Raw genomic sequence first — 26,711 nt, 5'->3', positions numbered from 1 at the left:
AATAAGACGAAACGGCCGTCCAGTGCCTCCAGGTTTTCCTTGGTGGTCTAACTTCAATTGACTCATGCTTCCAACTATGAAAACAAAATATATGTTTTCATTTAAGTTTTACTTATACCAAATTTTCCCGTCATTTTTTTTCTAAATATTTTTTCAGAAAAGATTACATATATCTCGATATCTGATATATAGTGTAGAAATCGATTCAAATATGATCAAAGTCCCACCAAAAATACATGTGCCAATTTCTATGGATTTAGGTATGAAAATGTATTGATGATAATATGTGTGATGTAAATTTCATTTTATGATAATTTTTTGTTTTTTAAAATTGAACTGGTTTTAACAGTATGAACCTGCTAACGTTTTCTAAATGAAATTACTCTGTTTCATAATACTGAAGTCAACTTCACTTGTAGTCCACTAGCATTTCAAATTGTTAGTCTTATTCAGGAGATACCATACATTACTTTTCGTTTAAATACTTTGTTCATCATTTTGAAATCTTATTTTATGTATACTTAGATATTCACCATATACTTTGAAAATGTACTTTGTTTATCTTTTTGTTCTTTTACAAATTACGTCATGATTCACTTGCTTGCATACTGCTTACACATTTGCTTATAATCATAAAAATATTCTCATCTGACTTTTAATTTACTCTGTCTAACAAAACTTGTATCATCGGCATCTCATGACTCTCAACTATTAAAATTACTATAATATCCACAAAACCCCTTCTGATACTTTGAATCTAACTATAAAATTTTATGAAAATTCAGATGTTTTGAAAAGAAAAACGTCGAAGTTTCTAATTGAAATATAATTCGAAAACGTTTGTAGAAAATAGAATATTTACCTGAAGTTTTAACTTTTTCTCCGATGAATTTTGATCAAAATTAGGTAATATTAATTTTTTATTAGCTAACTCAAGTAATTCATCTGATTCAAGTGTATTTGCTAATTGACGACGTTTTAATTCTGATGATGGAAGTCGAAGATGTATAGCATTTAACAATGCTGTCCGACGTAAATCATTTTTTACTGGTAACCATAATGTTTCTTTTATTTCACAGTTGATTGGACATCGAAAATATATAACATTTGGATCACCTGATCGTCCAAAAGCTTTCAAATAAAGGTATGATACAGTTTGAAAGATTATTAGTATAATTTCAGTGTACTACTAAAAACAAATTATTTTTCCTTAAATGAAACGAATGTAAGGTCGAGAAGTGGGATAAAATTGTTTAATAACTCAGTCAGTTGGTGGTTATGAACATCATTGACATGGAAGAAAATAGGAATTGATTCAAGTTGCTAGACGTTTCATTATCATACTTGTTGAGGATGCTAGATCCCCAGAACTCGTCTGGTAAATGTCTTATTTTTGTAATTTTATTTTAGAAATTTGAATTTCTTGTTTTTGCTCCAGAAGCGCCCATTTTCAGCACCATATTACATTTCCCACTTGGCAGTACATTAAATGTTATTGGTTCGTTATCTCTTTTAATATGCTATTTTGTAACGTTTCCTAAGGACATTTTCATGCTGCAGATATACGTTTGAGTTGTGCTTGTTGTTGTTTGTGCTTCTGAATGCTTGTAGAATAAATCTCCCCTCTTTTGAACCAAGACTTCTCTCTCTAGTTGGCGGGGCTGGGACGCATCGGAATATTTAGCTTATCTGGTCATTGTGTCACTAAGTCTTCGTTCCGTTCTCAGATTTAGGTGATCTTGTAATGTCTTCAAACATAGCAATTCTAAGAGGACACTAACATAGTTAAACGTAAAGTAGTTAAAATAATAATTTAACTGATAGTTGGTTTTCACCGATAACAGGTTCGTGTGTTGCATGGAAGCCAGTGATTAGACCACTCACTCCCTCTCCAAATAATTAACACCTGATTGACAGGCTTAATTCTTGGACATTGTATCGAGAAGATTAAACTACATGTGTTGGACTATAAAAATGAAATAACAGTGAAATCGAAAATTGCATTAATGTACTTACAAGCAGCTGCAACAGCAGATTTAATACGATATCCTCTTTCTTTTTGTTCAGTAAATGGTAATAAACTTGGTTGTGGTAATTGAGCAATACCTTTTAACAAGATAACAAATTCACCAATTTTTTCATTAGATAATAATAAACAACATTCTCTTGTACCCCATCCTAATGGTAAATAAATAATTGATAATTCTTTGATATTTTGTTTTTCGTCAGTTGTTTGTTGTTGTTGTTGTTTGTGCCTAATTTTCACCTTGTTATCTGATTGTTTTATAAGATGTGAATCTGTCCAATTATCACTGGTAGTTCCGCATAGATTAATGATATTTTCACGACAATGAAATGATTGATATTGATTTCTTTGATAGTATTCTGAAATGGTGTAAATGATTATCAGAATCATAACCAATATATTAAGTTGATGTTGTTACATGTTTAACCTATGTAAACAGTTGGTAGGATGGTTTAGACCTAGGTCTAGTGTCAGTCAATACTGATTATCAAGATTTACTTGCAGTCTTGAGGGAGCTAATGCTTTGCGTTAAGATCGGAGCAGATCAGATGGAATCATTGGCTACTAAGTGGGTGATTAGTCCTAGAGAAGACTATTTGCTGTGTAAACAGTTGAGTTTAGTTTTATCACTCGCTGTGACACTAAGTATTAATAAAGGACTAAATAGTATGAATAATGTCAATTCCTTCAGAAGTGTAGATGCATTATGCTGGCTAGTTCCACGTATAAAGAAACCCGGATTTCGATCTATGTATCGATTGTTAAACGAATTGTATGGAGATGCTGAGTTTGTTAACACAGAAATCATATTACAATTTGTTGTTTATAAACGAATCAATATGAGTGAACAGATAACGAGATATTGACTGCTACTAACTGACCAATTAGTGAATTTTTTAGTAAATTGTTGGGGAGTATTTTATCGAAAGATTTGATAATTCAGGACTGCTTCAAATAGTAGATTGTTATACAGTATATTTATAAAAGATGCATGTGTATACAATCAGAGTCCCTAGAATAATCTGCGGAATAATATATTTTACTGTTATTTAGTGGAAAACGATTTGTGTAGAATTACACAAAACACCTAGTTAGCTCTGTCGAATCAGATTTATGATGAATCAAATAGATTTATTTGACGGATTATATTTATATCAGTTATAAGATTGTGTACTCTCAATGTTCTTGGTTAGACTGTGGCACAGACAAACAAACGTATATACAAGAAGTATGTAATGCCACTGCATTTTATTATGTTACGTTCTATCCTTCGGCCTCCTTTGTAAGTTATCCATACTGAGGCAATTTCACTCAGAAGCCTTGATCTTCTTATTCTTACTCACTGAGTTAATTATCTGTCAAGTTCTACATTGCTTTATCATGTCAACACAGAGTTCTATTCAAAATCTCTGATCCTCAGGTTACATAGATGAGCAAGATATCATCCAACTTTTTCAATAGTATTACAAAAATGACTGTGTATTTCTTACAAAAATACTAAAGATCCTCACTGCGAAAATTAGAAAGATACACATAAGTGAACAATATTGTTTCCATTCCGATTATCGTCAGGGATTATTCTAATACTTTTGAGTATTCATACGGGTTTATGAAAATATTGAACCAGTGAGGTCAATTAATAGGTCAATGGTCACAATAACATAAACGCCATGATAATAAGTAATGGGTAAAAAGGACAAATTGATAGTACAAAGATAGGTGTACTAGTGGTGAATAAAAAAGTTCTGATCGGCAGTTCAACATAAAAATTAGGTCAAACTCGTATAAATAGACTTTGAAATAGGTCACAAAAATTTATTGAAATCAGAATTGGGTAAACAATCGGCTAGTGAAGAAAATAAATGGAAGGAGGTGAAGACTAATAGAGAAATATAGGGTGTGAAAGAATGAGTAAAACCCTTTATTAAGTCACATCCGACCAAGGAACGGATAAGGGCGTCAAGAATTTTTCTCGAATACATTGATTAGAATTATAGATTCGGATCCCTATTGTTTCTGTAGGAGATGGGACCGAATCCCATTTGGAAACAATAAAGATTTATGACAGATCACTCGAAATGACTTAATATTATTTCCAATATGACCACAGTCAACCGAGCGTGCTAAGATAAAGCTACATATTATCTTCATCTGGCCCTTTTCAAATTAAGCTTGGAGATGTTTACTCATTCCTTTGTTAAGCTGATTGGTAATACGCCTAATATATCTTACTAATCTTCTATTGGATGTCAAATTCATGATAATCAAGTATTCTCAATAAAAAATGAACTCACCTTTCATGATTTCTGGTGGTAATTGACTATTATCTGATGATGATTGATCCAGTGAACTTTCTGTTGCAGAGTATGTTTCAGTAGATAATAAATTTCCTGAAGTTAATTCTTTTTTCTTTACATTTAAACCTTGTGTTTGACATAGTGCATTGAATAAATCATTACAACTTTCAATTATCTTAATATTAAATGTACCATTTAATTTGTATGGATTTATAATTGGTATTTTAAATTCTGTCATTTGATAACAAGGTGATTTAATAATTTTAGTTGGCTAACAAAGAAAGAAAATACATAGAGAAAAAGAATAGAGGGGAACACTTCATATTTTGTCATTTGCGGTTTAAAGAAAATGTTTTGTGAATTGAAAAACTAATGAATATAAGGTAGCATAATATAAGAAAGAAACGGCCGTCCAGCGCTTCCAGGTTTTCCCTGGTGGTCTAGTTTCAACTGACTCAAGCTTTCAACTATGAAAATAGACAAAATAACTTAAAATAAGTGGTGAAGTATTAGTAGTGTAGGATGAACAAAATCATGTTATCTGAGGGATAGAAATAGTAAATCCATGACTTTAGTATGATTTACAACTTTGTTATCTAGTTATTCTGAGTCATATCACCTAAAGTGTCCAACCATTGATTATAGTTATAGCTCAGATTTCAGACAATTAGCCTGCATCAACCTAGATGACTCAGACTGATAGCTAATAACTTCATGAACTGACGTTACTTTTTGGATTGATGGCTCTTAGTTTTCTTTTAATCTGCTTCTATTCAAATAACCATTGTCAGTCGAGGTAGGCGATGGTTATGTATACGTAAAACATCTAATTACTTGAGCTTAGTTGACAGGAGTGATTTTATAATAGTCCATGGTCATCTTGTTGGGTGTTGAAAAGGAATATGTGTTTATGAAGTTTTTAGAGATAACTAATTATATGATCTAAACATATTGTATCATTAAAGTTTTGTATCATTTATCTCATAATTGCAATTACTCTATCATACATGTATATTTATAATTATTTGGAAGACCAACGTTACAGTGACCTTTTTATTCAATTCTGATATAAACAAATGAATGAGAAAAAGTATAAATGATGTAATTGTTAGAAAAAGATATAGTTATCTCAATCACTTACTAATGTATCAAGTCCACCAACAATTCCCGAAAGTATAAATGATACCGTTTTACCTTGTAATGCATTTTGACGTTGAGAAGCTGCTAAAAATACCGCTTCTGTTAATTTAAGAAAACGTGATCTACAGTAGTAGGTTAGTAAAGAAAAGTAATTATATGATGATACTTCAGTAAAAATGTATCAAAATTGTGCAATTATTGATAAGAATGAAATGATTAGATGATGTGAGATAAATCTGTCTTCTTAAAAATTGTAGACAACAAACTGATTGAATCAATTACTAACCTATTAATCACTTAAGTTTAACTTATAAGGACTAGATGTTGTAATTAATAAGTTTCTCATTAACAGCATATAATCTAGGCATATATACTTCATATCATAATATTAGAAATGTTCTCATTCATAAGGATTGATAAAATGGTAATAAATATGAAAGAAATATCAAAGGTACTTAAATGGCAGAATATTTATATCATAAATAATGTGAAAATTCTAGAAGAAAAGATTGATATTCGAAGGTTCGTAATAGTAGCAACAACAATAAATGAAATGATTATAAATAGTTGAAATTATGAGTCAATTGAAGCTAGACCACCATGGAAAACCTGGAAGCACTGGACGGCCGTTTCGTCCTAATGTGGGTCTCCTCAGCAGTTGATTATAAGATAAAAATGAATGACGATCAAATAAATCTCAAGAAGGTATGTAAATAAAGAAAAAATATTAGTAAATATCATGTATTCGCTAATGACTGACCTCAAGATGGATTTCCTAGAGTTTTAATGAGAAGCCATGACCAGTGGAGTTCAACCATGTCTGTTGTGAGGCAGTTACTCACTGAAGATATTGGTGGACAGTCGCGCAATATCGTGGATTGGTTAAAGTTAAACATTATTACCGTTGGATGCAGGGTAAGTAGTTTGGAAGTTAGACGTTTGCGCGAGAGTCCGAAAGTCCTGGGTTTGAAACCCGCGTGCGAGGTCGTGGATATGCACTGCTGAGGAGCCCCATACCAGGACGAAACAGCCGTCCAGTGCTTCTACGTTCTCAATGGTGGTTTAACATTTTCCATTCATGATATCAATCTAAACCTAATGAATATCAGTCAGAACTTTAAAGAAATGATGTTTTTTGTAGAAAACTTGGCATTTACATTAAGTGATTTCTAGTTAATGACTGATGTGATGTTTGTTTAGTTATTTTATTGCTAATCAGATTCTATCGATGTGAGATAAGTCAGTTCAGACCTAAAAGAAATGAACTGAAAGGTATAACTTTTTGAAGATGGTAAATTTTCATAAAAAATGGTGTTTTAAAACTATACCTTATAAAGTGATACGGGATGTAGTGTCTATTTAAAATGATGTATAGCTTTAAGAACTAATTCCAGATGTAAACATGTTCAACCTCACTGATTTCACTGACTGTGATTCCAACCATTCTAAAAAAACTTGTGTTGATCAGGAAAATAGACTCACAGAGAATTCACATTTATGCCACTACTAAAAAATTGATTGTTGAAACACATTACTAATAAATAATATTACTGATCATATACTACTATTACTTCAAGAACATATGTGAGCATATATATGTGATATTCATTCTTACAACCAAACCTACTTATATTCAAGACATATTTGTAATTTTCCTTTCTGTGGTATCATCATTTTTATTTCTTTAACATTATTATATAACTGATCCGTATTATTAGTATCATTAATCTTAATGTAATTATCACTTGTTGAATATTTTAATTGTTTCACATCCAGTTTCTTTGAATTTGTTTTGTTGATTTCACGTTTTATAATTTTATTCGAAGTATTTATTATAGAACAATTGAAATCATTTGCATTTGGGCCAATGATTACACAATAATATGTTAATGTTTGAGAACTTGTATTGGCAAATAATAATTGACGTTTAGTTGTAGAATTCAAAAGACCTTGAAATCGACCCGAAAAAATGTAAACACAAAAATAAATTTCAATGGAATATTCAGAATTTTTTTGACAACAAAATTGAATTAACATATGGCGTTTTCTTCTAGAAGAGATGATAGGATATTGTAGAAACTTTATTAATCAAATATTCGTTATCAGTATAGGGCTGTGGAGATTGTTGAGTCCAGATAGATATCGCGAATGGATCAATAACAGGCCACCATTGAAAACAGGAAGCACTAGACGACCGTTTCATCTTATTATGGGACTACTCAGAAGTGCACATCCGCGGTCAAGCACACGTGACTAGAAATATGAACCTTCGAATGCTCACTGTTGAGGAGTCCTATACTAGGACAAAACGGCCGTCTAGTGCTTCCAGGTTTTCAATGATGGTCTAAAATTGATCTATTCATGATATCTGTCCAAATATTAGCCATTTAAAAAATGAACTTAAGTCTTACAATGTATAAGATGAAACTTAGTTTGAGAATAGTTTTGGAGATTTAGCAAAGAAAAATCGTACTACTGAAAAGATTTCTCATCTTGTTAGTCAATCAGAAAATTCTCCAATAAACAGCAAAACGAATAGGAGTTTATCTATTTAAAATAAACTAATTACGTCCGTCAAACATATGCATTTATATACTTTTATAAAGTGTTAATAACTGAAAGCAAATCTGGTTACCAAGAAACTCAAGAATTACCATTATTAAGGTTTGTGAATTTTTTTATCCGTCTGTTCTTTGAAGAAATGAGAGGCAATTAGTAAAGATTTATTAAAACACAATTATATGAACGAAGAAAAATATTCTTTTTCAATAATTTTCTCATCAGGGTTCTACAATTATAAATTAATAATCCATAAAAGAAGATTGGCCAAGTAAAAGGCAGAGTACATCAAAAGAAATATGTACAGCCGCTCCTTTTACCCTGGCCAACTTCAGGGTCAACTTGTTAATAATCAATTTTGTAATATGGTGACATTAATTTGATTAATGTTCATTTTTATATCTTAAACTTATTTTATCTTATCAGTCATTATTATTATTATCACACTTGCTAACCTTTTAGAGAAATTTATTTATCATCCACCCCCAATCTACTATATCTAACCTAATTCATATTATTCTACATATTACGTAATTTCTGATTTGTAATCCCATTTTTCTATCTCTCAGCCCCATGTCAACTATATATATTCTAATAATTTAACTTACGATTTTATTTCACCTATAAACTGATTCAAGTTAACACTTCATATTAGTCATCCCAACATTAACGATTCGATCTTATTTTATATGACAAACAATCCTTGATTTACATATTACAGTTTCTTAAATTGATATACTCTGCCTTAAACTTGGCCAATGTTCTTTTGTGGATTATTAATTTATAATTGTAGAACCTGATGAGAAATTATTGAAAAGAATATTCTTCGTTCGTATAATTATGTTTTAATATGATGGGAATTTTTCAGCGATTAAAGATTTATTAAATGAAATATATTACTTGATGATTGAGATGCCATGAGGGTAAGGCTGATCGTAAAAATTTACAAATGAATATAAATAAATGTTAATTACTGTTTAAAAGCACTTTCTACAAATATGAATATCAATAAGATGTTGTGAAGTTTACTGAAATCACAAACCGATCAATGTTAGACCACCATTCAAAACATGGAAACATTGGACGGCCATTTCATCTCAGCATCTAACTCTTCTCCAGTCTGCATCCACAACTCCAAACATGGGGATCAAACCAAGGACCTTCGGTCTCGTGTGAGAACGCTTAATCTATAGACTACTGAGCCGGCACCTAACAGTGTTGATGTCTAACTTCAATCAATGTACGATATTGCACCATTGTCATCGGTGGCCAACTGCCCTACACTTGACACGGTTAAACTTCACTGGTCAAAGCTTCTCACCAAAACTCCTGAAATATAATTTCGAAGCTATCAACTCAATGGCTTAGAGCTTAAGCATTCACGCACAACACCGGAAGCCCTGGGTTCGAGTCCTGTGGGGGTAATTGTGGATACACACCGCTGGGGAGTTCCCTGCTGAGATGAGATGCCGTCCAACACTTCCAGATTTTCAATGATTGTCTACCATTGATTGATTTACTATTTTAATAACTTATAAATATATTCCTCCTACTAATAATCTACCCAACGCTCAATCTGTTCGAAGCTATTAAGTCAGACCTTGATGATCATACCGATAAATTTATTATTTTATATACAAATTTCAAACTCATGTGTTCATTAAACGGGGATTTTACTCCCGTTAGCATACTTTCTGTTGATAGTTTTTTACTGTGATTAAACTTATGGTACCGAATAAAATGAGTGTGATAATAATTATTATTATGTGATTACTAGAAAACTTTTCGTTTATTTCGTTTTCTTCTAAGTTTTTACACCATTGAATAATATTTGATTAATAAAGGTTTGAATCTCTTATTGTGAATGTTACTTACTTACTTACTTACGCCTGTTACTCCCAATGGAGCATAGGCCGCCGACCAGCTTTCTCCAACCCACTCTGTCCTGGGCCTTCTTTTCTAGTTCTTTCCAGTTCTTGTTCATTCTTCTCATGTCTGTCTCCATTTCTCGGCGTAATGTGTTCTTTGGTCTTCCTCTTCTCCTTCGGCCTTCAGGATTCCATGTGAGGGCTTGTCTTGTGACACAATTGGGTGATTTCCTCAAAGTGTGCTCAGTCCACTTCCAGCGCTTCTTCCTGATTTCTTCCTCCGCTGGAATCTGGTTTGTTGTCTCCCACAGTAACTTGTTGCTGATAGTGTCTGGCCATCGGATCCGAAGTATCTTGCGTAGACAACTGTTAATAAACACTTGTATCTTCTGGATAATGGCTTTCGTAGTTCTCCACGTCTCTGCCCCATACAGAAGAACTGTCTTAACATTTGTATTGAAAATTCTGATCTTGGTGTTGGTTGACAATTGTTTTGAGCTCCAGATGTTTTTCAGTTGTAGGTATGCTGCTCTTGCTTTGCCGATCCGCGCCCTCACATCTGCATCTGATCCACCGTGTTCATCAATGATGCTGCCCAGATATGTAAAGATTTCCACATCCTCCAAAGCTTCTCCGTCAAGTGTAATTTGATTGGTGCATATTGTATTGTATCGGAGAGTCTTGCTTTTCCCTTTGTTTATATTGAGACCTACTGCTGATGAGGCTGCTGCTACACTGGTCGTTTTCTCCTGCATTTGTTGTTGCGTTTGTGATAGAAGGGCCAGATCATCCGCGAAGTCTAAATCGTCAAGCTGCATCCTGCCTGTCCACTGTATCCCGTGCATTCCTCCAGATGTTGACGTCTTCATAATCCAGTCGATCACCAGGAGAAAGAGAAAGGGTGAGAGTAGGCAACCTTGCCTAACACCGGTCTTTACCTCGAACGAGTCGGTGAGTTGTCCTCCGTGGACGATTTGGCAGTTTAGTCCATCATAGGAGTTCCGTATGATGTTGACTATCTTCTCAGGCACGCCGTAGTGTCGAAGAAGCTTCCATAGTGTCGTCCTGTCCACGCTATCAAATGCCTTCTCGTAGTCGATGAAGTTGATGTAGAGTGATGAATTCCATTCGATTGATTGTTCCACAATGATACGTAGAGTTGCGATTTGATCTGTGCACGATCTATCCTTACGAAATCCAGCTTGTTGATCTCGAAGTTGAGCGTCCACGGAATCCTTCATCCTGTTTAACAATACTCTGTTGAAGACTTTTCCTGGTATTGAGAGGAGAGTGATGCCCCTGTAGTTGTCGCACTTGCTCAGATCGCCTTTCTTTGGTATCTTGATGAGAAGTCCTTCTTTCCAGTCTGTTGGTACATGTTCTTCGTCCCAAATCTTACTGAAGAGGATGTGGAGTATCTTGGCAGTTGCTGTTACATTTGCTTTCAGTGCCTCTGCTGGGATGTTGTCTGGTCCCGCTACTTTGCCACTCTTGATTTGTCTAATGGCCATGCTGATCTCTTCAATTGTTGGTGGGCCAATATCGATTGGGAGGTCTGTGGGTGCTGCTTCGATGTTGGGTGGGTTCAGTGGAACTGGTCGATTCAAGAGTTCCTTGAAGTGTTCTACCCACCTGTTTCGTTGTTCTTCAATATCGTCGATTACTTTGCCTTCCTTGTTTTTCACTGGTCTTTCTGGTTGACGGTAATTTCCAGCAAGTTTCTTTGTTGTATCATACATTTGTTTCATGTTTCCCTCTCTTGCAGCCTTTTCCGCTGTCATCGCTAAATCTTCCACATATTTACGTTTGTCGGTCCTGATGCTCCTCTTCACTTGCTTGTTTGCCTCTGTGTATTCGACTTGTGCCTTGGCTTTTTCCGCTCTGGTTCGGCTGATATTGATTTCTGCCTTCTTGTTCCTCCTTGCTTCAATTTTATCCAGTGTACCAACAGTGATCCATTTCTTGTGATGGTGCTTCTTTTGGCCCAGAACCTCCTGACATGTTGAAACGATTGCCTCCTTGATACCTTTCCAGCTGCTCTCTATGGTGGTTCCCTCTCCATTGAGTAGGTCATGAAAGGCCTGGAACCTGTTGCTGAGGGCTATGTTAAATTCGTTGAGTTTGTCAGCATCTCGAAGAAAGGCCGTGTTAAACTTTTGTGATGTTGTCCGCGCCATTGTCCAGTGCTTCTTGAGTTTTAGTTTCATCTTGGCGACCAGCAAATGGTGATCGGATGCTATATCAGCTCCTCTTCTGGTTCTCACATCCTCCATCGTCCTCCTGAACTTTTTGTTGATGCAGACATGGTCGATTTGATTTTGTGTAGTGTGATCCGGTGAAATCCAAGTGGCTTTGTGTATGTTTTTGTGTGGGAATATGGTGCCACCTATGACCAGTTTATTGAAGGCACATAGGTTTGCAAATCTCTCACCGTTTTCGTTCCTTCCTCCCAGTCCATGTTGTCCCATGACGTCTTCGTATCCAGTGTTGTCCTTTCCAACCTTGGCATTGAAATCTCCTATTAGAATGGTCAGGTCCTTGGTTGGGCACTTCTCGAAGATTGACTGCAGCCTATCGTAGAATTGGTCTTTAGCGTCTTCATCGTAGTCGTTGGTCGGCGCATAGCATTGGACGATGTTCATTGTAATGCCCTCTCTCTTTGTTTTGAAGGAGGCTTTGATGATCCTCGGTCCATGAGATTCCCATCCTATAAGTGCATTTTGTGCTTTTCTAGACAGCATCAGTGCCACTCCTTGTGTATGTGGGGCATTTTCTTCTTCATGACCGGAGTATAACAGAAGTTCCCCTGAAGACAGTCGTTGTTGTCCAACCTGCGTCCAATGTGTTTCACTGATTCCAAGCACTTCCAGGTTGTATTTCCTCATTTCCGCAGAAATTTGGAAGACTCTGCCGGTCTCCCACATTGTCCGGACATTCCATGTACCTATAAAAATTGTCGCTCTGGTTGTAAGAAGGTGCATCGGCCTCATGACTTCCGAAGGAACTCGGCTTTCATCATGAGACGTCATTTTTCCTTCTACTCCCAGGGCAGAGTTTGAATGGTTTGAATGATTTTTTCTGGTTAGCGTTTTTTTAGCGAGTTGATTTTCTACGGGATGGGGTCGCTAACCCCATGCCCAACCCTCCTCCTTTACCCGGGCTTGGGACCGGCAGTAGCTATTGTGAATGTTGATAACTTCAAATTATCAGTCTATTTTGGGCTATGTTAATCATGAGAGGATTGCTTTGATAATCCCATTAAATCACAAGTGCTCGTTAGTGTTTTGCAATGGAATCCAGGGATTGTGTATAATCTTATTTGAGTCCAGGTGTGGAGATCGACTATAGAGCATGAGTACGTTCAGCTGGTGAGGTCGAAATAGGACAGAACCCATATTACGGTTTCTGTTGCTAGTAACTACTAAACTCTAATTCTTTTAAAACCTTGTTCATGAAATATATATATATATATATATATATATATATATATATATATATATATAACAACAAGCATGTGTTTCAGCTAATTTATTCCTACCTGTAAAATTTATTGTTTGTCTTGGTAAATAATCCGGCAACTGACAAAATAAATGTAAACATAATAACGCCATACCGAATGGATGTGGACTTGTTATATCAGATGGGCACAAATCAAATTCAAAATGAATCATTCTTAATGCTTGAACTAAAATGATCGCGTTATGAAAACATTGTTCATCTGAATTAGGTTGTGTGTAGATTTTGGAGAAGTAATTAGGAATCTAAAATCGTAACAGTAGTGCAAAGACCATAACTTATACTTTCACGCTTTTAAAAGTTAACGAAAAGATATTAAACAATAAATACCATTGAACTATATTTGCTTCTCTTTTGATCTCCTTTCAATAAGAGGATTGGGTGAATACATTCCTGTCATGATGATCAGAGGTGAATAATCATTAGCTATTTCGTGACCGTTATTCTCAACTTTGGCGGGTCAATTGTTAATTGACAGCTAACCAATTGTTATATCATCTCAACCGAATGTTTCGTACATACAATCGGTTAATCACTGAGTAGTGACCAATATAACGTTTTCTCAGTATTTTAATGATGACCGAACTCTATCGATGAAGTCGTACTGTGAATACTGGTCTGAGTTGACATTGTGGTGTACTTTCCTGAGAAAATAAGTGACTTGAGGTAATCAACAGAACAAAGGTTTCATACTGGCTTATACCCATCAGAAAAGATTATCCGAAATCTTGAGAAGGCTGATGCCTTTATTGGAATTTTAAAGTCAGTATTGAAAGCAAAATTATCAGTTTCACCACCTAATTTATTTTGCCAGTATTTCAGAGTCTATCGGATCTTTAGGACATTGAGAAGTAATTAAGTAGTTTACAGGTCTAGCTTCAAACAGTTTACGATATTGAGTAAATAAAGCCTATTTTATTCACTCCTTATTTTCAGTTGCTTGGTCAGATTATTGTATTTGTAGTCATATGAAATCTGAAGTTAAAAAACATAAATATTTAGCTTAGGTAATAAAACTTTCTACCTAGTTCCTAATATTTTCTCCCTTCATTTCTGAATGAGTCAAATCTAGGGACTAACAAACTGGTGAGATCAGACCATCGAAAATAACAATATATTTTGAAAAATAATAATTTTATTAAACAAAAAACTTGAATCAATTAATATCCATCAGCTTGTTGCTATGGTACATCTAGTAAAAGTTTCACGTATATCTTTTGATCTACAGTCCACAACCTTGTGATGTTAGTGATCTGTTGTTCTCGTGTCAAACTAATAGCAGATAATGTTGTCCGAATGGACAACTACATAAATAATACGTCCTTTTTCAGAGAAAATAATTCCACCGAAAACATTCACCTGAGCTACAAATATTCACTATTTCTCAAGTAAATGCTTACCGATCACGATATATACGTCAATCAAGACAGAGCTGATAATCTTGTGATCAAATATTAATTTAGTTCCTCTTTCTAAAAATGTCAAAATATCAGTACTTTGAATCATCGTATCACCACCAATGTTAATAATACTTTGAGATAATTATATATACATAGCATTAAACAGTAAACAAGTAAAATATAGTATTACATGGTAAGCAGAGATGGATAGTGGCTAGCAGTGGAATCCAGGATGCACGTTTCGTCCCATTTGTGACTCGTCAGTCGGATGTACCTGCATCTGAGTTGATGTTCACTCTGAGACTCAAACCCAGTACCTTTCGCTTCAAATGCCATCGCGTTATACACTCAGCTACTGAGTCCTGATAGCCACATGCTTGTGCAAAGGGGGTAAGTTTAAATTCACTTAGTATTACTTGTTTGAAACCTCCCATTGCTGTTTCGGACTGCAACTGGGTTCGAGTTCCAGAGTGAACATCAACTCTGAGATTCAGGTACATCCAGCTGACGAGTCCCAAATAGGAAGAAACGCGCGTCCTGGGTTCCACTGCTAGCCACTATCCATCTTTGCTTACAATTCTTGTGAACTAAGGCTATATCGAGGCAATACGCATAGTATGCACATATTCCAATAAGAGACTGACCAGTTGCAGTCCTAACAAATCGATGGGAAGATTCAAATAAACAATACTCAATGAGTTTATATAGTATTACAGTTGGAAAGTTAAGGCCATTTTAGTGGAAACTGTGAGTGACATTATTCTAAAAGAAATGTCCATCTACTTCTGGCAGATGAATCGTACAAGATTAAAACATTAAAATGTGAATAATGTATTTTTAATTTCCAGGTTAATAGGAAATTTCATGATATTTCTCCACTTTTTGATTGATCTTACTAAATAATTTTTGCTTTGTTCCTTCGTACTATTTAAACTAGGGTTTATTTAATGATGGATGGTAGCTAGCTGAGGATTCCAGTACACGGGTTTCGCCCTATGTGGGACTCGTCAGCTGGGTGTATCTGCATCAAAGAGCTGATGTTCACTCTGGGACTCAGAGCCAATAGCATTCTCTTCAAAAGCCATCGTGTTATTCACTTAGCTACTGAGTCCTGATAGCCACCTGCTTGTGCAACGGGGTGAAGTTTTAATTCATTTGGAATTGTTTACTTGAATTTTCCTATTGATGTTTACGACTGCAATTGATCAATCTCTTATTGACATATGTGCATCCTGTTCGGATTGCCACCACTGTTAGCCATTATCCATGTTTGCTTATAATGCTTGTGACTTAAGGCTAATAAGAGGTTGATCAATTGTAGTCCTAAATATCAGTTGAAAGATCAAAGCAAACTATACCAAATGAATTTTGGGTTTATTTAATTCATTTATTTATTCTCTGTAGAAGTGGCTTACACGGAGTCATGAAACGTCAGAAAGTTTAGTTTTTCTACTCACTGAGACAAATGTTTATCAGTAAAATCTACCCAATGTTCAACATAGTTTAAATTGAAACTTGAGGTTTCATACCAATTTTCTTATCAGAAAGTTCCTACATTATTTTTTATTCCATAATTTAAATCCTTACTTTTGTATGATAATCATCTGCCCTGAATTGATACTTTATATTTCGCACACTGAACTTGCTTTTCATTTATTGGTTACTTGGCCATTACTATATATTTATGTTCTTTAAAGTTACTACCAAAAATATTATCGCGAAAAAGTTGTGTCATGCCCTAATTTTCAAGACTCAAATTCATTCGCTGAAATTTTACAAATATATTATTCCTATTTAGTGTCTTACATCAACTCGAGGCGCCCAAATACTGTGAAACTATTCGCTCTAATTTAGACCGAAGTTCTTATATATCTAGTAAAAGTTGTTTCGAAAATATCAGACTTCCATTTTCTCCTGCTGCATTCATTAGGTTAACTACAGTTGAACTGTTGTGGTTGCGTAACAATAACATAGATAAAGTGTACATAATTTTCTATCTTCTAAGTCGGGAATACTTTACTCACTCATCAAAATAAATGAGGTTACTATCTTGATTAACATAACAGTTCTGGATTATTGAGAACAAAAGCTATGATAACATTAAATCATAAAACAATGACAGTCATGAACAAAAAAATTTAAGAATGATTTAATTAAACTAACAAGACAAGGCACATATGCACCGATAGCACATGCTAATATAATTCCATCACATAAATCATTATCAAAATTAGTAACTATCAGATCATAATTTGTAAATACGGTTTTCTTTTCAGGCCATATTTGATATGCATACTGATGATAACAATAATTTAACCAAGCCAATAAAATACGTTCACATGATGAGTAACAATTGTTCATTTGAATTTCATTGGAATTTGTTAATTTTGTTCTTTGTACATTGTCTCTTTGATCTGATAATCGAATTGTGTGTTTTATTACTTGATCTGATTTATTTGATTCATTTTGTGATGAAAATTGTTGTGAAACTGTTGGCGTTGGTGATATTGATTCATTTGTTTTATGTAATAAAAGATCTTTTGGTGGTAAGTTAATTGTATCCAGTGAATTGATGGTTATATGGTTAAATGGAAAACACTAAAATATTATGAATAAAGGTATAAAAGTAGGGAACCGAGGAGTATAATTTAATTTTAGTTGCAAAACTATTTAAATATTACTAATACTGATCATAAACAAGAATTAAAACTGGATCAAAAAACTCAGTAAGTTATCAATGAGCTCCAAGCACTATTCTAAGTTAAGTGGGTCTAGAATTCTAATTTACTTAAGTATCATATGCTCACTAGTGACTGGCTTCAAGAGGTATTTCCTGGAGTTCTAGTAAGTTTAACCAGTTCTGTTGGGATGTATCAACTCACTGAAGACATTGGTGAAATGGTTGCTCAACTTCGTGGATTGTTTGGAGTTAGACATTAACACCGTTGAATGCCGGCCGGCTCAGTGGTCTATCGGTTAAGTGCTCGCGCGCGAGACTGGTAGGTCCTGCGTTCGAATCTCGCGAGTGCGGGATCGTGGATGTGCATTGCTAAAGAGTTCCATAATAGAACGAAACGGCCGTCCAGTTCTTCCAGGTTTTCCGTGGTGGTCTAGCTTCAATTGACTCATGATTTCAACTATTTATATCTACTAAACAATAATACTTTTTTCATCAAGTAAGAATTCGTTTTGTTATGATTAGTCCATAAGCTTTTACTGATCTGCTTTATACAACCTAATTAGCACAGAGATCTATCAAGTGATCGATTTCTATGTTAATATCCGAGTTGCAAATGATACAACACATACCTAAATTGCTTATTACTAACGTCTTGAACTTGAATGAGTGACATGAGTTGAAATCCTGCAGGGAGTCTTGGTTCCCTAAAGGTTAGAGATGAACTTAGCTGAAGGATGTTAACCAAAATGAAAACTAGCTTGTTAAAATATGCTGACAATGTTTTAGAGGGCTATAAAAAAGAACAATGAAGAAGATTAACGACAAGTAGTAAAAGAAAGCTATGCATCACAAAACTTGAGTATATTAGGAAAATAAATAAACAGGAATATCGGTTCTTAATATCTGTTACGAAACAAGCACAATAAACCACTATTTCTACTTACTTTAATAAGTTGTATTAGTAAATCTGTCCAAGCTCTTTCTGATATTATTAAAAATCGATCTAGTTCAGATTCCCTTAATGGACTTAAATCTATTTTTATGAAATCATCATTTGATTGATTATCACTTTTGATTTTTTGTGGTTTCATCCAGTCTGTGACTGTTATGATATTATTCTCTTGAGGTAATGATGTATACACTGTACGTGCAGATTCTGTTAAACCTGGACATCCATATTTATGCCATAAATGATAATCATTCGGTTCCATTAAATGTTCTGGTAAGATATGAGGTAGACAACTACCTTGACTAAAATCAAAGAAGTCAAATTAAGAATAATAAAAAAATGTATATCTTTCATAAGCTTAAAACAATGGATAAGAAGTAACGATTAGTTTTTCTAAATTTAAATAATTGCAAATAAAACTTGAAATAATTCAATTGAGTTACTCTATGGTTTAGATTGACTAGACTTAAAAATGGCGGACTATTGGATTTCTACTTACGGACTCAATGATATCTTGTTCAAAACGATATCAAAAGTCGCTAAACTCAGTCCTTCATAGATTCATGAGAAGCTCCCTAGACAGAAATATGCAAGTGTTCAATACTTCGTAGTTTGCGACTGCACTCCAATTAATGTTTTTCTGTGACAACAACCATATACAAGTTAATAGTTGAAGATTTTGTGCATCTAAACGAACAACGTATTTAGTTGTCAACTATACTATGCTATTTAATAAGCAATGCTTAACTAGAGGAATTATTCAGACTGACCTATCATTGTATTTCATCTGATGATTGTTGAATTAATGATTCCTTGGTCAATTGAAAAAGTCTATTTGTTTAAGTTAACAAAATGTTAAAATAACTTTAGGTCAGTGAAAAACATAACTAATTACTGAAGCAGATGTTTAAGATTGATTTGTATGTAATCTTACCAGAAACGTTTATTAATTGTGTTGTACCGCGTTTATGTCTTAACTAAAGTCCACTTTATTAATATAACCTTTCAGTATAGATGGATTCATCACTGAAAAGTTTTTAATAAATTGTTGTTTAGTTTGCAGTGCTGAAGAAATTCTATGAATCATGAGAGAACCGGGTCACTAAACTCAATAAGTTGACATTAATATACACTGTGTGTGATCACAGGAGTCCGTAAGAAACCCTAAAATATGCTTTGTGACATTTGGCAGTAGTCAGTAAGGTTTGGTTAGAATCTTGAGTGATGTTTATTGTCAGACTTGATAATAAGTGTCACAAATAATTTCAAAGACTAATACTAAATAACATAGTTTTAATCCGATGAGCAACACCACTACTCTCAAAATTGAAGCTGTTCCCTTCTGGCAAGTACTAAATTATCTAGGTCCGGAATGTTTTAGCAATTTTTCTCCATTCATCCAATACGTAATTTCAAAGTTTTATAATGTCAACCTATACAAAATAAAACTAACCTTCGTGCAAATGTTAACAATGCAGAACAATAAAAATAAACAATTGACAAAGCTTCATAAGGATTATTTATTGGTAAATTAATTGTAGGCAATAGACCAGGTGGTTGTTTATTACCACAAAGATGTAATAAACAATTATACAACGGATTAATACTACATGGTACTGTTTCATTTATATTATCAATATTCAATTTATTATTGTTTAGTTCATGTTTCATACTAGTTTGACTAGATTCTTTTATTGTTGTATTCTGTTGAGATATAGGATAAGATTTTTGTTTTTCACCCAATAATGATTTATTCAATATTGTAGTTGTCAGTGATATACAACTGTAAAACAAATAAACAACGAATAATATGGTGTGTGCTACTGATGTCGACGTATATAAGTAGTATATATCATCGATCAAAAGTGAAATGCCTGAAGGTAGAAGATTAAGAAGATCAAAGAAAGGTGAATGAGCGCATGAGTTAAAATTTCTTCATTATCTAAATGTTACTCGATGTGATTATAACAAGTTATATTCGCATTAAGGAAATTGATATTTTGATGAATTTTCGATTGTCTTTGTGAATTTTAAACAGTATTCCTCTAACCAAAGATGGATAGTGGCTAGCAGTGGAATCCAGGATGCACGTTTCGTCCTATTTGTGACTCGTCAGTTGGATGTACCTACATCTCAGAGTCGATGTTGACTCTGGGACTCGAACCCAGTACCTTTCGCTTCTAACGCCATCGCGTTATCTACTCAGCTACTGATTCCTGATAGCCACTTGGTTGTGCAATGGGGTAAAGTTGAAATTCACTTGGTATTGTTTGTTTGAGTCTATCTTCCCACTGATGTTTAGGACTGAAACTGGTCAGTCTCTTATTGGCATATGTGCATGCTATGCGTATTGTCTTGATATCGCCCTAATTCATCTAGGATCTACACTAATATGTAGGTTTTACGATTGATTAAAAAACTGATTCCAAACAGATGGTGATGAGTCAATTTAGCAATATAATCATCAATTAGTAAAAAAAAATTTGAAACTTATCACTTAATACAAAACAAAGTGAAATACACAATTTATTACTTTCTAAAATCATCTGGAAACTTAAATTGATAACGACTTTTTGGAAATCCATGAACACTTAACCAACGTTGTACTTGTTCTGTTGCTGTTCGATCAATTAATTGCCAATCTGGTAGAAATGAACATGATCCATAAGAATTTGTTATTGTTGAAGAAATTGTGGATGGGGATATTCTGAAATTTAAAAAAATGCGTCAACAGAAATGTACTCTTGATATTTGGCATCTTATCTCTAGGAGATTTAAAATGTACTAAAACGACATCATAGTTCACATGGAGTAAATAGTGTAGTTTTTGAAATAAATGTTCTTTTCTGTTATATTGTGGTGTGGGTTACTGATGTCCACATAAGTAGTATATTACGATGGTCGGGCATTGAATGTAATTCAGTAGAACATCGATAAGGAGAGAACGGGAACGGCACGCAATTCGTACGAAAATGCATGAACAATTATAATCGGAGATTATGGACGGATATTTGCAGAAGGAACAATCAAGATTGAGACAGTTGATTGTTATTTTGCAAATTAACTGTTCACTATATGGTTCTCATATTTTAATGAGATATTCTGTAATGTTGTGCTAAAATACATTCGATTGTCTCCACTCGTGTTCTTGTTCACTACAATATGAGAATGAAGCTAAGCATACAAGAAAGGGAAAAATCATTTGTTCGTAGTACAAATTTGATATCACTTGGATTTTCATGAATATATCAGTTAACTGCCTATCTCAGATATATAGTCTGGAAGGTTTAAATAATCATTGCTAAACAAAACGTAGAAAAAAGATATTTCACGATTAGATATTTAAAAAAAACAGCTTTGTAAAATCAGGTATATTTGACAAATTACTGCACTTGTTCTTATGTCTTTATAATATACTCTGTAAGTATACATATATTTAAGTCGTGCATGAGATTTATCAGCTGTATGCATATATACTTTTCTTCCAAACATAACTGAAGCCTCTGAATTAAAATTCAGCGCTTTGTACTGTCGCCAGACATATGCCAGACGTATGATCCAAGCCTAGTTTCTTTTAGAATGTGTCAAATGTATGATGTTAGAAGTATAAAGGTGAGTGCCTGGGAATAGGCATAACTTCAAATAAAGCCACACACTGTTGAGTATAATCTCTCGAGGCCAATGATCATTAAGTATTAGAAAATAAGCATTGTTTACACGAAGAATGATATGTTGTTAATAGAAAACTATTAATGTGAAGTAATAATCCATAGTTACCTCATCTCATTGTTATCTTCAAAGTCTTTCGAATGATCTCGATGAATAAATGGACCTGTAATACAAAAAATATGCTAGTGAATTTATGAACTAAAGAATTGTATAGGTAAATTATTGATCATTATTTTTGCTACAGTAGGGAGATAATTCAACGGTGGTTATCTAAGGCACATCAATCAAGAAGTGTAAGCTTAACGTCCAATCATGCTATATATCATATTTTACATGGCTAATAGAATAAGGAATACGAAGAAGCTTCAAGTATTTGAGGCACCACATGATATATGAGGGTCGTAAACTAAAGTGAAAAGAGAGTAAAATGATTTATTAATAGAAGGGAACAAAGAAATGAACTTCAGTTGGATGTTTTAGAGTCAGAAGGACTATTACATGGAACATGTATCTGAATTACTGTGTTACCATTTGTAATATGCCACATAAGATGTGGGCTGTTGATTTGAAACATATGGCCATCTAGATTGTATGAAGATAGAAAACAAACATTCACTGTGACCATATATGGCAACTATTTCGCAACCCGATTACCAGAAAATTTATTGCTTTTACCAAAATAATCCCATATTACAGAAGTCAGCAGTTCACTATGAAAAATAAATGTTCTGGATACTTCACATGATGCACAACCACAACATTAAAAGCCCTATTAAATACACGCAGTACTTGGGTCGGACGTATGGTTATTTAAGTGGGATAATTGGAGGACAGTTTACAGTCATATTTTGCAGTGCAATGTATCAATATTGGCTATGTTTACTGTTGATAATCGTACTGGGTACTGGGTTCGAGTCCCAGAGTCAACATCAACTCTGAGATGCAGGTACATCCAGCTGACTAGTCCCAAATAGGACGAAACGCGCGTCCTGGATTCCACTGCTAGTCACTATCTATCTTTGCATAATTGTTAAAATAGTCATCGATTTATTCTAGTTTAGTGTATTGTCATTTGTCTGATAGGCACAAATTGTATGACATCTTCTAAGTGCTCTCATTAGATGCAAATAAATGTGATAGGGGATTTTTGGTTTAGAAAAATCCTAATGAAAATGAACGATCATAAAGTTACTTTCATCATTACATACAAGAATGGAATATTTATCGTTGAATATTAGTTCAAGCTGATTCACGCTGATAGATGATGTTTTATTTAATCTGGCAATAAGATCACAAATCTTTGTTGACCAAGTTGTCTGAAAGGTTTCTAACAGATCCCTAAAGTTTCCTTTTATGCCGCGTTAATAATCAACGCTGGGCACTGTTTAGTGTTTTTATAGAGGTCATTTTAGAAAATTTTTACTTTTCTGTTTATTCAGAATAAAATTTGTCACATATAAGTAATAAACGTACTTTCTGAAATATCAAAAATGTTATTTCGTGTATTTCTGATACCGTTTAAACAATATTGATCGGCCTTCCAATATGTATTACTTCCTATTGAAGAGCTTTGATCAGAAGATATATTCTCTAAGTTTAAGCATTCTTTCTGTGAAAGCTTTAATTCATCAAATAAGTGATATAGTGAAATAATGTCTAGGTCTCGATTCTGTTTTATTTCTTTCAGTTTATTTCTAAGATTCTAAGAAAAAAGAAAGAAATTAGAATGAAATAGCTATTTAGTTATGTAATGCAATTATGAACAATAGTTTATAGATGGGCAAAGACAAAAAATATGACTTGAAAAGTGTAAGTGGAAGGTATGGATTACATTTACCCCAAGGACTGTAACCAGGAGGTCTGTTTTTCGTGACACAGTTTAAAACTGCTTTACAATGACTTTCTGTACTGGTGTTGTTCATTAATTCAGTAGAGCCTACGTGTCGATAATACTGATGTATTTATAACCTGTAAAAGCTGTTTGGTTTAGTTTTTTATCAGTTGTTGTATCTACTCTTTAGTTTATATGTTCAATTCTATGCAAATTTTCATTTGGTTTAGATAATGTCAAATGTATTTCATAGCTTGAAATTTTGTTACTAGCTGCTTATATATTTACACATTTAAACTTTAAGGAAATACTCTTAGTTTGGTTAATTTTGGTGGTATTTTGTAGAGAATAACTAAATGTTAGGGATGGTGACCTCTCCATGTAATACTTATTTAGAAGAATTCAGACGTAGGTTCATGTACTGATTTAGTAAGATATTGGTTCATTTGATTTATGTATAAGTTCAATACAGCTTTCATTTGTAACAACTAATTCAGTGTGATTTTTCATTTGTTCAGTATAATATTCATTTACATTAATTTTGTGTGCCCATTGCTCGTTGTGATAATCTTTTTATCGATAGCCATTAAATTGAGTTTGTATAAACTGAGATGAATTCTAATGGTTAACAGTATTTTCCTCTCTGTTGATAAATCTTCCTTGCCACATTTACCTCTTAGAGTAGCCCGAACTAGGAGGTAAACTGAGTAACGAAATCTTGTAACCGAATCCTAATTAAAAGTAAATTATATCGTTATCAGAGTCATAATAATCTAACGAAATGTCTTTAGATCTGTCATCAGATGTTAGTACTTGATAAAAATCTATTTTCATCAGAAAGAAGACAAATTGTAATCATACACAATCATTAACTTACTTGATAATCAGTAAGTCTAAACTCATTTGGTCGACGTGTTATATAATCAAACCAACTGATCAGACAATTGTCAACAGCTGCACTAACAGGTAAGGCAGCTGAACAAACATATGATGATAAAAAATGATCTCTTGGACTTTTGTTTGATGAATAACATGCTTCATTATTATCACAATTATCGATGATTGCAATTATGATTAAACATAATGGTCTTGGATTGGGTGCTAGAACAAGACCATTTAATTTACAATTAAAATTAACACATAAATTTAAACTTCCTGTATCAGGAACTGATGAGTTACAATTTGGCTTTAGAACTGTAAATTATCAAAGAAAAGAAGAATTAGAGATATTGATGAGTTGTTTAGTAGGAACAGAAAGAGACAGAAAAGTGACACGGTGCTTGTCTACTGTGCAGTATTCTGTGTCGTTTTAATTATAAGGTATCAATATCAATAATTTCTTTCTATGTAACCAGAAGAAGTATTGTAGTGAACAAGAACACGAATGGAGACAATATAATGTATTTGACACCAAAATTACAGAACATCTCACTAAAATCTGACAACCATACAGTGAATAATTAATTTGCAAACTATCTATAAATTGTCGCAATTTTGACCATTCCTTATGCAAATATCAGTCCATCGTCTTCAATTTTACTGTTCATGCATTTTTAAACAAATTGCGTTTCGTTCTCGTTCTTTTCTTATCGATCTTCTGCTGAAATACATTCTATGCCTGACCATCGTCATATACTACTTATGTGGATATAAGTAATCCACACCACAGTGTATTTAATCTCACCTAGTAGACTAACTACCTACGAGACGAATAATTCACCGTTGTTATTATGTGACACAAAACAACGTTTACTTTTTTTTATAATCTAGATTGATCTGAATTGAATATATATATATATATATATATAACTCCTTGAAGCCATTAAACTTCGAATAGTTTTTGATTGTGTGTTCATCAAGCTAGATGGTCATTGTAATTCTGAACATCTTCACGTAGAAGTAGGCTGTGTAGGTGTTATCCAGAATAACAGTCAAAACTATAATTAAACTAACGAACTCAGGGAACACAACATCAACAAAAGGTTACACTTCAAATGAAGATTTCGAGCACTTCTAAAATGCATAATTTGAACGAGTCAGGTATAGTATTTTCTATGCTTTCTATTACCTAGCATAATCTAGTGAATTTTAGTTTGTTAATTTGAAATCAACAGTAAGAAATGTATCCACATTATAAACCTATTGCTTCGTAGTATACGAAGTAAGTTCTACGGAAAAACGAAGTTCTGTGATACTTTTCAGAATATTTGGTTAAAGTAATAATGATCACATGGCAAAAAGAGAAAAAAAAATACTAACTTCATGCAAATTACTTATTGATTGATAGTTTTCGGAATGCAAATAATATTTAAGAGTAAATGCTTTTAGTTCATGTTATATGCCGTGGAGATTTATGAATGGTAACTTTTGAGGACTATTTATGGACCAATGTAATATGTATATTTCCTATTGTATAATTTGAAACTATTCATATTCGTGTCCCTCATATTATAAGCTTTATTTTGACCTATAAACTATTATTATACGATTTACCACTCTTGAGTTATCCCTAGTCCATTAAATTCTGTTCCCCCTATTCACAGCCACATTTGGCTGAATCTTGTACAAATGTTATTTTCTATTTTATGGTACGATGTGGTCAGTGTGTTTGGTATATTATTATACAATTTAACATTCCTGAGTTATCTATAGTCCATTAATTACTTGTACAAATTGGTATATAATTCCCATTTAAACATTAAAATTAAAACACGGAGTTCAGCGAAGGGATCTCTTTTCAACGAATTTATTATCAAGTTGTACAATCGTATATATA

General features: G+C 33.6%; 1 protein-coding gene across 1 annotated transcript in view; it reads right to left on the bottom strand.

The window, feature by feature from the left end:
• Positions 1–26,711, bottom strand: part of Smp_085990 (hypothetical protein) — a gene marked incomplete at both ends in the record, with an annotated part of 49,071 nt that overhangs the window by 5,140 nt on the left and 17,220 nt on the right. Inside the window, 14 exons of the mRNA XM_018790825.1 lie at positions 177–252; positions 863–1,131; positions 2,017–2,385; positions 4,321–4,594; positions 5,465–5,585; positions 7,091–7,412; positions 13,504–13,651; positions 16,970–17,404; positions 18,431–18,737; positions 20,969–21,142; positions 22,213–22,267; positions 23,578–23,798; positions 24,470–24,666; positions 24,813–25,129. Of these exons, the coding sequence (XP_018645845.1) occupies positions 177–252; positions 863–1,131; positions 2,017–2,385; positions 4,321–4,594; positions 5,465–5,585; positions 7,091–7,412; positions 13,504–13,651; positions 16,970–17,404; positions 18,431–18,737; positions 20,969–21,142; positions 22,213–22,267; positions 23,578–23,798; positions 24,470–24,666; positions 24,813–25,129 (3,285 nt within the window). The remainder of the gene's footprint in view (positions 1–176; positions 253–862; positions 1,132–2,016; positions 2,386–4,320; positions 4,595–5,464; positions 5,586–7,090; positions 7,413–13,503; positions 13,652–16,969; positions 17,405–18,430; positions 18,738–20,968; positions 21,143–22,212; positions 22,268–23,577; positions 23,799–24,469; positions 24,667–24,812; positions 25,130–26,711) is intronic.

Source organism: Schistosoma mansoni, assembly GCF_000237925.1.
Source record: "Schistosoma mansoni, WGS project CABG00000000 data, supercontig 0013, strain Puerto Rico, whole genome shotgun sequence".
NCBI lineage: Eukaryota > Metazoa > Platyhelminthes > Trematoda > Strigeidida > Schistosomatidae > Schistosoma > Schistosoma mansoni.
This window is presented reverse-complemented; position numbering and strand designations above follow the sequence as displayed.